The 14,759-nt window shown below is 44.2% G+C and overlaps 1 protein-coding gene across 10 annotated transcripts in view; it reads right to left on the bottom strand.

Annotated features, from left to right (window-relative positions):
- The window catches only part of MAPKAP1 (MAPK associated protein 1), a 181,937-nt gene that overhangs the window by 34,175 nt on the left and 133,003 nt on the right, over positions 1-14,759 (bottom strand). For all 10 annotated transcript variants that reach the window (XR_013834848.1, XM_079962112.1, XM_079962114.1 and 7 more), the window contains one exon: positions 10,404-10,544. Coding sequence is in view for 9 of the 10 variants with exons in the window: in XM_079962112.1 (XP_079818238.1) it covers positions 10,404-10,544 (141 nt within the window). In the remaining variant the exon portion in view is untranslated. The remainder of the gene's footprint in view (positions 1-10,403; positions 10,545-14,759) is intronic.

The raw sequence follows: 14,759 nt of genomic DNA, 5'->3' as shown, positions 1-14,759 counted from the left end.
CTATTGTTGAAACTGGAGTTCTGATGTTATGAATTATTGATCTGGGCTTTTTATTTCTGCACTTCACCCAGAGAGAGGAGGACATCTTGGAAGGAAGCCTGAAACTCTTAACTATATATCTACAATATAATAAAACATATTAATAATATAATATAATATAATATAATATAATATAATATAATATAATATAATATAATATAATATAAATATGCTGCCTCCTGAACAAAGTCTCCAGTCTGGCATGTTGAGTAGTAACACAGTCACTGTATTTTCACCCCTTTGAATTTCACTGGTGAATGAACAAAGAAAGAAAGAAAGAAAGAAAGAAAGAAAGAAAGAAAGAAAGAAAGAAAGAAAAGGAAGCAAATCTTAACAGCCATTGCTTCCTCCAAGATGCCAAAGGAGCTAACTAAGAAGTTAATCTACCCTGGGAGAGGCTTGGTAATTTATAACAGATTCTATTATGGGTTTCCCCATCCCTCCTCTCCTCGAAAGCAACAACCTTGCTGTGCGGAGCAAGAATGGACAGCATCTCATTGCTTAACTTACAATTACAAGGTTTCTCCTCTGACATGAGTGACCAAACCTCTCTATATACTTTTTCATAGTGGCAGCTGTGCGGGGAAGACTTAAAAGTAATTACATTTTTAGGTCATGAGTTATAGGTCAAGGTCACGCTGAAATAGGCAAAAGGAATAAAGAGTATTTAAAAACAACATGCAGGGGAAGCTGTTTCTTTGTCTAAAGGGGGCGGGGGAGTGAAAAAGCAGAGAGGTTCTTTCCCCAGCTCTCTCTCAGATTTTTAAAAAAAATTATATGAGATTATTCTGAGATCATTTTTAAAGGAAGGAAGGGAGAAGAAAGGGAGGTCTAAGAAATACAAATACTCTCCTTCTGCCCCCTCCCAAATCACAATCTCTGGAAAATATAACCCCAAACAGCACAAAAGATATAGCAAAATTATCAAGGGGCTTGAGGCAAAACTAATGTGTTTTGCTGCAAGAGCCTAACCTGGCTCTTCATATGAAAACACACAGCCGTTTCCTAGCCCCGATCCATAGCTTCTTCGTGCACACATAGAACTCTTGGTAAGCAAGGACATGTCCCCATTGCATCTATAAACAAAACTAAAAATGGAGGATACGGTGAACGTCGAAACCCCTCAACACGATTCCACAGTTCACTAATGCACTGGAAAGAAAAGCATTCATTCCATCAACTTCTAGTATTTTACATGTCTACTGAAGAAGCAAGCACCGTTAAGTTCAATTAGACTTTGGCAAACCTTTCTAAATTTGCACTTTCCAAAACAATGCACAAACCCAAAGACAGAAGTCCTTTGAAATTTACACTTCTCTGAATTTCGCAGTGCAGTTCGCTGGCCAAATAATATATACGAAAGAGCATGTGCTTCAGGAAGGAGTGCATATAAATGCATTATATCAAGGGAAATTGTTTTGCAAAAAAGTTTGCATTACATGTAAATGTGTGCATTGATAGGGGGAATTCACACTAAAATGCTGACCCCAGTGAGTTTTATTTTTTACTGTTGAGAAGGAGTGCATAACAGAAGCCTTCACCATTGGTCAACAGCATTAAATTTATGGCCATGATTGGTAAGCTAGCATTCACATTTGTTGACACCAAATCTTGTGTAATCAGTTCAGTAACACTGCTAGCATTTTAATTTCATTTCAGTGCTCATTTGTATGAGCTTTTAACATGCAGAAAATGGGAAACTGCCTTAGACAATTAGTCCATCTAACTCACTATTGCTTACAGTGACTCTCAGAGGCTTTCAAAGGTTTCAGGCACGGACCCCCTCCCAGACCCATCTGGAATGCTGGGGATTGAACCTGGGACATTCTGCATGGAAAGTAGGTGCTCTACCACAGAGCGTGTCTTATAGAAATTAACATAAGATTCTAGCACTCATGATTCTAAATAAAGGGCTGATTAAAATAAGAACATAGGAAGCTGCTGTAGAATAAGCTAGACCACTGGTCCATGTAGCTCAGTACTGGCTACACTGACTGGCAGTGGCTCTCCAGTGGCGATTCAGGCAGGGGTCTTTCCCAGCCCTACCTGGAGATGATGGGGATTGAACCTGGGCCTTCTGCAAGCAAAGCAGATGTTCTACCACTGAGTCCCAGCCTTTCCTCATAGGAGTTGCGGGAGCTAGTGCATCAGGGCCTTCAAAGTTCCCTCTTCCTAGTGCTGTTCTGGCTCCTATTTCATCCTCTCACCATAAGCAGACAGGAACCTGTGCCATGACTTTCTGAAGTCTGCTGTGCAAGCCCTGGCATGGCAATGGGACTGGGTACACGGCACACACAGTTGTTTTCAGGTGCCTGGGGGGAATCCAACCTCTAGGTTAGGTTATTGCCTATGAAGACAGTTTAGAACTTCAGGTGGTGCACAATTGGGTGGCCAGGTTGCTCACTGGGGCAAGACGGTTTGAGCATATTACCCCAGTCCTGGCCTGACTGCACTGGCTGCTAATTAGTTTCTGGGCCCAATTCAAAGTGCTGGTTTTGACCTATAAAGCCTTAAACGGCTCAGGACTGCAATACCTCAAGGACAGCCTCTCCCCATATGAACTGACCCAGTTCATCACCTGAGGCCCTTCCTTCTTCATGTGCCTCTTCTGCAAGAGGCCTGGAGGGTGCCAACACAAGAACAGGCCTTTTCTGCAGTGGCTCCGTTTGTGGAATGCTCTCCCAGGGTGGCTTGTCTGGTGTCTGTTACATATATTTAGGTAGCAGGTGAAAACATTTCTCTATAACCAGGCCTTTTTCTGATTAAACGTTCTATTTAAATGTGTTTGTGGGAGCAGCATAATTGGTTTATTTTTGTTTTATTATCTATTTTGTGTTCTCATTTTGTGTTTATTTTTATGTTGTGAACTGCCCCATGATATTCAGATGAACGGCAGCATATAAATTTAATAGATAATAATGATAATGATAATTTGCTGCCTCTCTTTTTCTCCTACAGTTCCACCCTCCTAACACTGAATAATGTGTGATTTCCTGAGCATGCAGAGAACTTCCTATTATTCATTGAAAGTGCTGTTTGTTCACTACTTAATGATCAGCACACACTCCTGAACTTAGGAAACAGAAGGAATTACCAAAGAACCCATTAAAAAGGGGTGAGTTTATCATAATTCTCCTCTTCACACATATGTCCTTTCACTCTATGGCAAGTTGGTCCTTTCATCTGTTTCAGATGAATATCTTAAGAACAGTGGAAACTCACCAGAACTCAGTTTTGGCACCTCTCAGGTGGGTTCCATTGCCATTTTAAGAGAACAACTGAGGCATTCGTGGTGAGTTTCGGTACCTCTTTTTCTAGAAAAATAGTACTGCTTAAGAATGGGATGCGGGTGGCGCTGTGGTCTAAACCACTGAGCCTTGGGTTTGCTGATCAGAAGGTCGGCGGTTTGAATCCCTGTGACGGGGTAAGCTCCTGTTGTTTGGTCCCAGCTCCTGCCAACCTAGTAGTTTGAAAGCACGTCAAAGTGCAAGTAGATAAATAGGTACCGCTCCGGCGGGAAGGTAAACGGCGTTTCCGTGCACTGCTCTGGTTTCACCAGAAGCAGCTTAGTCATGCTGGCCACATGACCCGGAAAAACTGTCTGCGGACAAACGTCGGCTCCCTCAGCCAGTAAAGTGAGATGAGCGCCACAACCCCAGAGTCATTTGCGACTGGACTTAACTGTCGGGGTCCTTTACCTTTTTAAAATAATGAATTCTAGATGTGCAAACTCTCTCCTGGAGTCAGTTCCCATGGGGGGAAAAAGCAGTACCTATTTAGGATCCACAGACAATCTGTTCTTTGGGTATGACAACTTCCTTCAGAGATTTTCATAAGACACCTTCACTCAGCCCTTTGAAGTCTTCCAGCATTAGGAATACTGATGTTATCTACTCTTTATGGCTGCCTTGCAGAGGAGCTCACCCCAGGACAAGGCAGCTTTGCTGTCTCAGCACCATGGAGAGATCCTAGTGAGCAATTTGCCCTGGCAAGGTTGGAAGTGTACCGGGGCCCTTGGAGCCTCTCACCAGTCCACTTTTCCTTGGCTCCTCCCCCTTTGCTGGGGAACTGTAGACTCTGTGACTTCTTGGTCACAGACTGATCTGGTGTTTTCATAAAGTTGTGGCTGGTTGTCTGATGCATGCAAAGTTATCTGCTAAGTACGGCAAAGGTTCCTTTTAACTGTACAACTGTGAATTTACAAGCATGTCCTGCTATTTAAATGCTTGTTATGGGAATATTCACATATCCAAACACAAGGAATTAGTACCCAAGCTTGCTATGAACACCACAGATTCAAATATCAAGGCAGCCCGACCTGTTTGTAATACTGTAGGCAAATAAGCAATTTTAAACTGGGGGAAAATGCTAGACCTGGAAGTGACCCAAAAAGTCACAAAAAGGGATGGTTCAGAGCAAGGGCAGAACTGGGTGTTTGCAGGCTTTGTCAGTGATGTTTCAAATCTACCGTATTTTTCTGTGTATAAGATGCCCCCATGTATAAGACGCCCCCTACTTTTGGGGACCCCAAATTTAGAAAATGGGCATATACACTATGTATAAGACACCCCCAGATTGTTAACCTTATTTTAAAGTAAAAAAACCTAGTCTTATACACGGAAAAGTACGGTACGTGCTTTCACTTAAACACGCGGTACCTTGGAATGTAACTCGCAGCATAAATTGGGATTTGCCTGTACCAAAAAAGATGCACCAGCAGATTCCATGTGTCTTAAGGGTCCATTGGCAGATTCTAAATATCTATGGTTTGTATCCAAAGCTAGGATTGGTCTTGGACTGTGACTGGCAGGTGTACAGGTATCCATCAGAGATGATGGGATTTATTTTTTTTTTTAAAAAGCCCACAGAGGCTTAGCCTTAGGGGCCAGGATTCTTATTTTTTCCTCTATCAAATGCTGAGGTCACCAGAACAACACCAGGTTTACACCCAGTGAAATTAATGGACTTGAGTAACTCTGCTCTGAGTATAAACAAATAGAAGACAGCTAAACATCCCAAGGCAGACTTTCTCTGCTCTTGGTTTGGGGAGGGAGGGAGCATTCCTTCAACCTGTCTGCAAATAGACCCTGCTGCCCTATACCACAAATGGGTTTTGCAACCTACTCACCAGGTGGGCGCCACTACAGGGATGGAGCAAGGTGGCAGCCACCATTGCCTTTTAGCCGCTCCCTCTGCTGCACCTACCCAGCTCATGACAGGCTGGCATGAAAGAGAAACCGGAGGCAGGAGGAACAGGTGACCTCCACGCGTGTTGTGTTAACCTTAGCTCCTGCGGGCGGCCAAATGTAGCGTAACCCTCATTTGGAACCTGACCACTGCAGCCGAGCTGGGAGCAGCCCCGCCAGCAAAGGCACTGCGCATTTCAATTAATCAAGTGGTGCAATTTGTCACCCGAGCACCCACCCCTCCCATCCCAGATCCCATATTTCAATTACGCACGGTGTCAAGAGCCCAAAAGGACGCCGGTAGTGTGTGAACTAATAAGGGGGAGAAAGAGGAGACGCTGGATTCTCTATCAGGAGAGAAGCTTCCTTATTAGAGCATTTCACTCTTGGCAGACTGAGCATCAGTTGTCCAATAAATAAATAAACAAATAAACAAATCTACATATCTCCCCTGTGGAAATATTACTAGCAGCTGTTGGCTTGACGTTAAAAACTTCTTCCTATTTTTTGCCCAGCTGTGGCGCAGAATGAAAAGGCACAGCTACTTTATAATGGAAACAAACCACAATACTTTTTCTCTCATACATCCTCTTTCTTCAATAGATTAAAAAACAAATACAAATAGTCCCTGTGGGCCTTCTCTTCCCTTTATTAAAAACAACATAAAAGGCAAACAGCAAAAAAACACAAAAAAACATTTCATTCAGTGCCACTCCAAGAATTCGCACAGAGTGGAGTCAATATTGTTAATGCACCCATGTTAATTTGATAGGATTTGTCAGGTAACTCCACTGGAAAATTATATAAAACTGTTCCAGATGAACAGATGATAGTGACATGAATTAAAGTGATAGAACAATAGTGGAATATAAACCAGAAATGACACCCAAAGTGGCTGTTGATTTATTGCCATCCTGAGTCTGGTTCTGGGTTTCCATGTATATTAGCACTACAAATCTGGGTCCATTTAGCCGAGAGATGCTCATACATACATCACCGACTCCTGCTCCAAGCCAAGGTCACTTCTGGTTGCATCAATCTTTTCCTACGGAGGCTACTTCACATACACACACACACACACACACACACACACACACACACACGAATGAAGGCAGAGACTGCAGAGCCACCTCGGATGTAGCAAACTCCCCTCTCGCCCCATTTCATCTTTCCTTTATCATGTAAAATGCACTTTAAACTTCCTATTATTTTTATCTGCAAATTGTTGCTGTATACCCCCATCTATTATAACCGTTATCATCGCATCGCTCGCACCTCCTCGCTCAGGCATGGATCTGCAGGACCACGCATCCTTTGTCAATTCCGTTCCCACCCCCTCTTTCTCTCCCCCTGCATCATTTATTGCCACCTCCCACCCTTTTGGGGGGCATTTCCACAATGCCGAACACCCCTGTATTGTTTCATCAATCCTGTAGCATTTGGGGGGATTTGGCTCGGTTTGCACTATGCCGAAACCTGTGTAGTTTGATCAGTTCTGTAGCATTTTTCTTACACCTGGCCCTAACCAAACAACAAACAAAATAGCAGCCTCATACCAAATAAGAAGGTTGGTCCATCTAGTTCTGTTCTGTCTAACCTCACTGGCAAAGGCTCTCTAGGATCTCAGGCGGGAGACATTCCCAGCCCTACCTGGAGTTGATGGAAATTGCACTGAGGACCCTCTGCATGCAAAGCAGGTTTTCTGCCCCAAATATTACAATCATTGTAGTTCAGTTGAATGAGCCAGTGAGATCTGGGGTAAGCTGCACATGAACAGAGGCTCATGCTGTAAACGGTTCATGCAAAGCAGGTGCTCTACCACTGAGCAATGTTTGTTCCTGTAAAAATGGAGTAAGATTCTAGTCCTCAGGATTATAAACAAAGGGCCAATTCAAATAAGAATGCAGGAAGCAATATCTGGGATACAGCAATGTCTGAGTGTCTCACCAGACACAGGAGGGCAATTAAAGGCATAATGAATAGAGACACGTTCCAAGAAACAGGGACCCCTTTCTTTAACTATGTTAATGACCAAAATCAAGTCCTTATTATACCTGCTCCATCTTCTCAGTGGAGACGTTAGTTAAAGTAATAGGCTTGAATGTGTGAATTAATGTCTAAAGTCAATGGACAGAACAAACACTACTAGATGTAATGCTGGTTATTGTTATTGTATTTGTTTAAAAACCAATAAAAATTGTTTTTAGGGTTTTGTTTAGCTGAGAAGGAATATGGGGCTCCAGTTTGGGAATTCCAATCTGAGACTACCCATGGTGAAAACTGAAGAACCTTCTAGCCCCTTGCAGTTTATAGTATCCTGGAGGAAGCTCTGGGCTGGCTGGAAAACTGATCGGTAAACGTTTGTTGAATGCACCCTGTTGTTGTTACAACAACGACTACTCTTTTGCCTTCTGCGAATATGTCTCAAGGCAATGCAACAAAGAGAGTTAAAAACAACATGGAAAATAAAAGCAGGGTTTTGTTTTGTTTTTAAACCAAACCTGAGGGGTTGCATCCAACCTCCTGAAGTTAATGAGCCTGAGTAGGTCAAGCCCATTAACTTCATTGTGTTTACTATAAGACAGAACTGGCATTGGCTGCAACCCAGCATAGAGAAGATGCCTGTGGCAGAGACCTGTTTGTCCACCTAGGAAAACTTGTTGGAACAAAATTGTCTTCTGTTGTTTCCACTTTATGCTGCAAATGGTGTGTGTGTGTGTTGCATGCCTAGATCCCCCACCAATTCCTATAACCTAAAAAACCATAGCATAAGAACCGCACCCGTTTCCATCCAGTGTGGCCATTTGCTTCTATGCTGATTGGCAGGCAGAATGCAGAGGAGATGGCCAGCTCTCTGCTCTCACGGCGCATGCAGGGGTTGTATACAGGGAAACAGTAATCCGCCAATTGAATATATTTTACAAAACCAGATTGAATTAAAATTATGAGGTTAAATCTTATTTACTGCATTTGCATCCCACCTTTTTTCTCCCAGGAGCTCAAGGTGCCATGAATGCTTTTCCCCACTTGCCATTTTATCCTGATAGGAACCCTGTGAGGTAGAATAGGCTGAGAGGCAGTGATCAATCCTAAGGCCACCCTCAGTGAGCTTCATGGCCAAGTGGGGATTTGAACCCTGGTGTCCCAGGTCCTAGTCTGAAACTCTAGCCACCACACCACACCGGTTTTAAAATACGCAAGGGATTTAAGAATTTGCGTGTAGGGGGGTGGAGAGAAAACGTATGATGGTCGCACCAGGACTCTAGGCAAAGTTTGTCCCTTCATTCCAAAAGACACAAAAGCCATTTGTTTTCCCAGTAACAGCCTCTCTGCGTTCACCATTTATCTTTAGTGATCTGTCATGACCTTTTCAAGCTCTTATTTCTGACAGCTTCCAGATACAAGTGAGTCAAACTTCCCTGGAAGGAAACTATCACTCCTAGATAGTTTGCTCAAGAGCAGAAAACACAGGTCAGTCAGCACCAGCATATAAATCCTTCCTTAACAAGACAGGGCAATAAACACATGCGTGCACACCAAAAGCAAAAAGCAGAAAAGATGGGGGGGGGAGCCTCAGAGTGGATGTAACTTTCCGGGAAATAAAACATCTTATTGCCTGGCTCTTGTACACAAAAACACATGTGCTTGAGACCTGAAGGCTGCAAAAGGCCAATGGTTAAGCTCTCATCAGGGCTGGGTGCACACTGGGCTTTAAAAAAAGCAGCTCAAATAACTCAAAATTCCGCACTGAGAAATTCTGCAATCTAACTTAATGCAAATTATTTGGATTGAAATTACAATCAGACTGCTTGTGTTTTCCCCATTGCGTTTTTCAACACAAAATTTCACCCAGAGAACCAGGACTCCTGAAAATTCAGTCCAGCCTTTTCCTTTGCACCCTCCCATTCCACCCCTCTCCCCCATCTGAGGTCAGAGTTAAGCATGGAAGGGAAATGAGAGAAGGGAATACCATCCTAGTACCATTTGGGTGTAGGGACTACACCAGGGGTTGCCAATGTGGTGCCCTCCAGTGGACAACTTGTGAAGCTGAATGCTGGAAGATTCAGGACAGATAAAAGTACTTCACACAGCACATAGCGAAACTATGGGAACTCACTCTCACAGGAGGCAGTGATGGTCACCAATCTGAATGGCTTTAAAAGGGCACTGGAAAAATTCATGGAGGAGAGGACTATCAATGGCTATGAGCCATGATGGCTATGCTCTGCATCAACTGTTGGAGGCAATAATGCTTCTCAATATTAGCTGCTGGAAACTGCTGGAGGGGAGAGTGCTCTTGTGCTTGAATCCTGCTTGCAGGTTTCTCATGGGTATCTGGCTGGCCACTGTGAAAACAGGATGCTAGACTAGATGGACCACTGGCCTGATCCAGTAGGCTCTTCTTACGTTCGTAGGTGTTGTTAGACTACAACTCCCATCATTCCTCACCAGCAGTCATGCTGGCTGCGGCTGATGAGAGCTGTAGTCTAACATTTGGATGGCACCATATTAGCTATCCCTGGATTACACAATAGCAGGTACTGTCAGGATGCTGTCAGCAGCTCCCAGCTGGTTGCCCAGGAAAGTATAAGGTCAAGGGAAGGTTTATTACCGTCCTTTTTTAATTCAATATTTACAGAGAGAGGCCACAGAACCCAGCCTCTTGGATAATGGCATTGTCCTGAGTGAATATCCACCCCGTCTCTCCCACTTCCTCATTCGTCAATCTCATCGTCTCTCCTATGGGTGCTGCTACAGGCCCTCTGTCTTTGAGCTCTTTGCTCTCCTACTTTCAAGGCTCATTGGGTTCTGGGAGATGGAGGGTCTGTAATGCTTTCTAAAGACACCATGTTTGTCAGCTGTTGCCCTGCTTCCTCCTCCTCCTCCTCCTCCTCCTCCTCTTCCATTATTTCCCAACTTTTTCCCTCATCTGCCTCTGAGCTGTGATCTCCCGCAACCCACTGTTGTTAATATATACCGTCTTCCTCTTCCTCGTCCCTGGAAGGGTCAGAATGGGGAGGAGGAGGCAGTCTCCACCATTCCTCCTCTGCCCAGTCCCTGACAGGTATATTGTAAATGTCAGTGAAGAAAAAACTAGGAATGAAAGATGATAGGTAAATGGTGACATGTATGGGACTGTTGTTTTTCGTTAGCATTGAGTGGGGCAAACCAATTTACCTAACTGAACGTCTGTGGTGAACCGAAGCCTGTGGATCATGCTGACTTTGAAAGACTTGTAATGGTGGCTGCTTAACATATCCTGGACGGTTGCAATGTCGATCTGTGGGTCCTCTTCGGCGATCTCTTCGCCTCTCGAACCTACACCAAAAGAAAAAAAAGAAAAGAAAGAAAGGTCAAAAACATAAGAGGGCCTGTTCTGTTGACATACCACTGCAAGGTAAAAGGATTCCGTGCGAAAGTCATTGACAGAACTGCAAAGCAGGTGAGCAAATAAATGCACTTTTGGGTCAAAACCAGAATTTTTTAAAGATGCAGGTTCCGTACTAGGATGAATGAAAAGTTATGCTAGTCAATCAAACTTATTGAGTCAGTGTTAGCCATTTGTTCTGTACTTCATTATTAGTTTTTTTCTTTTTTGTTTATTTTATTGTACATTGCCTTGACATTTTTGTGACTTAGTGGTTTATAAATATGCTTATAAATAAATAAGCACAAATATCTTGTCTGTTGTATTTGGTTACAGGAAAGGCAGATGTGGGGCTCCAAGGCCTCTCCCCACTGGCTCTGCTAATAAACCAGCTTCATCAGGCAAAAGTAGATAGTGAGATTAGGACGATGACAAATAATTTAATTTATATCTCTCCCCTCTTTCTGAAGGAAAGGGACTGCAAGGCTTTCCCATCAACTCAGCTGAGAGACCAATAACCTTTGGACCCTCTTCGAGAGATGCAGAGAGTTGTTAGCAGATTCCTATTTCCTTCTTAGAGCTACAGTGTCCAGGGTTCTCCAGGAATAATAATAATAATAATAATAATAATAATAATAATAATAATAATAATATATTATTTATACCCCGCCCATCTGGCTGTGTTTCCCCAGCCACTCTGGGCGGCTTCCAACCGAATATTAAAAACAATACAGCATCAGACATTAAAAACTTCCCTAAACAGGGCTGCCTTCAATTGTCTTTTAAAAGTGAAATAGTTGTTTATTGCCTTGACATCAGCTGGGAGGACGTTCCACAGGGCAGGTGCCACTACCAAGAAGCCCTCTGCCTGGTTCCCTGTAACCTCACTTCTTGCAGTGAGGGAACCGCCAGAAGGCCCTCAGCGCTGGACCTCAGTGTCCGGGCAGAACGATGGGGGTGGAGACACTCCTTCAGGTATACAGGACAGAGGCCGTTTAAGGCTTTCAAGGTCAGCACCAACACTTTGAATTGTGCTCAGAAACGTACTGGGAGCCAATGAAGATCTTTCAGGACCGGTATGATATGGTCTCGGCAGCCACTCCCAGTCACCAGCCTAGCTGCCGCATTCTGGATTAATTGCAGTTTCCGGGTCACCTTCAAAGGTAGCCCCACGGAGAGCACATTGCAGCAGTACAAGCAGGAGATAACTAGAGCATGCACCACTCTGGCAAAACAGTCTGCGGGCAGGTAGGGTCTCAGGTACTGATTGTTTAACCAGTCTGGGAACTGTAGCTCTGGGAGGGGAATAAGGGAAATAACGGCTCTCAGAACCCTTAACAAACTCCAGCTCCCAAGTTGCTTTGGCGGAAGCCATAACTGTGTAAAGTAGTATCATAGTGCCTTAAATGTATAGTGTGGATATGGCCAGGGAATGTTGCAGGGTTCTCCTCTACACCATCACAGAGGTCACAACCTTTGTGGGACTTGTGGGTTCTTTGGCAAACCAAAGAAACTGTTGTGGACGACAAACCAACATACATACAGTCATGCCTTGGGTTACAGGCGCTTCAGGTGGCGTGTTTTCAGATTGCGCACCGTGCTGAACCCGGAAGTACCGGAACGGGTTACTTCCGGGTTTTGGCGCTCGCACATGCGCAGAAGCGATAAATTGCGCTTTGCGTATGCACAGAAGCGCCGAATACCGCACATGCTCAGACACGGTGCTGCGGGTTGCGAATGCTGCAGGTTGCGAACATGCCTCCCGCATGTATCACGTCTGCAACCCGAGTCTTCACTGTGCTATTAACTCAACACACATCCTGTTTTATTGGCTACAATACAGTGCTTCCTTTAGGCCTTATTTCAATGGGGGAAGTGGGGGGAGGAGATGCTATGGGGACTGGAGAAGTTTTTTTGCGGGGGCTGTGTGGGTCCATGAGTACCCCACTGTTGATACTTGGTATAGCTATTTTTGTGTGCTTTTAAACTCCCCACAAAAGGCGTCAGATATCAGTGCTCTCTCTCTCTCGCTCTCTCTCTCTCTCTCTCTCTCTCTCACACACACACACACACCCCACCCTCCCCGCCTTTTGGCTAAAGTTGCCCAACTTGAGCCTTCAGTTAAGAGAAGATATTATGTTAAGTCCAGTGTGTTTACAGTTCTGTGATGGAAACCCCAAATATTATTTACTTCATATAGCATTCTCTCTGCCATGGCAGAGCTGGCTTCCAAAAATAAAGAAGAAGAAGAAAAAGATAAGATCTCATTAAGCCAAAATGACAATTATGAAAAAAGGTTTTTGGGTCGTCCCCCCCCCAACCCTTATATAAAAAATACTTTACTATGTTGGATTAACACCAATTTAAAAATTACTATAAAGTGACACACAATTTTTTTCTCTCCCATAGAGCAATTTTCAAGCCAGCTGCTAATAAAGCATCTTAGCTGTAAATGATAATTCAGATGCTTTTAGATAAAGTGGTGCATGGAAACGGCTGAGGAAATTGATTTAGCTGCTTGCAGAAGATACTGCGAGAGTGACACATTTTGTTTAATACGCCAGCTAATGTAGTCCTAAAAGCCGAAACAACTGCCAGTTTCGCAGCCCTAAATTTTGTCATGAGAGATTAATGAAAACATATATATATATATATATATATATATATATATATATATATGAATGAAAGAAATTTTTTTAATAAATGAGAAGATGGGATTTTAGCAGAGAGGCCTGAAAAGTGGCAGTAAAAATGGGAACATGGCTTGCCAATTTCTGTACATTAATTCTACGCAAGACTTTTACATTGCTGGAAAGGGCTCAGTGTGGTAATAATGCTTCCAGAGCTCTGACCTTCTAATCCCCGGGTGGGCAAACTGATATCCCAAACCACCGAGCTGCTCTGAAGGTGGGAAGGGGCCAGCCTGGTTGCCCTGAAGCGTTTTGTGATAGGCTTATACTGGGTTCTCAGAGGTCACATTCATGCGGTACATTTAAAGCACTTTGATACCAGTTTAAACAGTCGCCATCTGTGCCCCCCCCCCCCCAGATTCTGGGAGCTTGTTAAAGGTGCTGACAGTTGTTAGGAGACCCCTGTTCCCCTCAAAGAGCTACAATTGGCAGAGACCCCTGGGAAGAGTATTGTTTAATCACTCTGGGAGTTGTACCTGGGAACAAACCACAGAACAAAGAATTATTTAGGGGAAGCCATAACTGCTTAAATTTGTACCATAGTGCTTTAAATATATGGTATGGCTGTGTCTATAGTGTGTCACCTAGTGGGAGCTGGGAAGCTATCCATTCCCGTGAAAAGTGAACTGGGAACAAACTACATATCACATTAGGACTGAGAAGCACACCCTGGTCAACAAGAGGGCCAGTTCTAGGTTGGGGGGGGGGGCTTTCTTTGTCAGTGAGACCTGATAGCCTTACCTGGTCAGGCTGACACTGCTGAAAGCAGTGATGGGTGCTTGGACCTGACCACCCTTTTAGCTCCTCTACAATGCTCTACCAGAGAGGTGACAGGTTGGGGGAAGTTAAAAGGCTGTCCGGATCCAGTCACTGGTGCTGCTCTGAGAGTTGGGCCACAAAACAAATTAAGGGATGGGGCCAGGGCAGGCACTGTGGGACTGGATCCTGCCAGGGCCTTGGCCACTTCCCAAGGATGCAAATGAGTGTGTGTGAAGAGGAAAAGGTGTAGGATTGGTTTAACAAAGGAAGCTGGGGCTTACAGGGCCAAGGGGAGGAAGAGAAACAGGCAAGCGCAAGGGGTGAGTAGGGGGTGTGCATGGCTCACCCCTGAGCTCCCTGTGGCACAGACAAGGAATCCACAAGAAAGGGAAGTCGGTACAAGGACGAGGAGCAGCAGAAACCAATCATGATATCCCCTTGGGAGGGAGCTGATGAAGAGCTGTTGAATCTATTTTTGCCCAGCCCCTGAGTCGTGCAGAGGCTGGAATCCAGTTCAGTTCTCAGCATGTCCAGGTATTTGCTCATCTGCACACAATACTGAACAACATACCTGAGAACAGGTACAAACATCATGTAATAAGGGTCAGGGTAGTCAAAAAGGCACCAGAGAACTACCCAAAGTCCATACTACAGCTTGGTGAAATGGAGGGTGATCTGGTCTGCTGCTAGCAGAGCTTTGGTTTGATTTGGACTACA

Source organism: Podarcis cretensis, assembly GCF_951804945.1.
Source record: "Podarcis cretensis genome assembly, chromosome: Z".
Taxonomy (NCBI): domain Eukaryota; kingdom Metazoa; phylum Chordata; class Lepidosauria; order Squamata; family Lacertidae; genus Podarcis; species Podarcis cretensis.
Note: the sequence above shows the minus strand (reverse complement) of the source record. Positions and strands in the feature narration are given on the sequence as shown.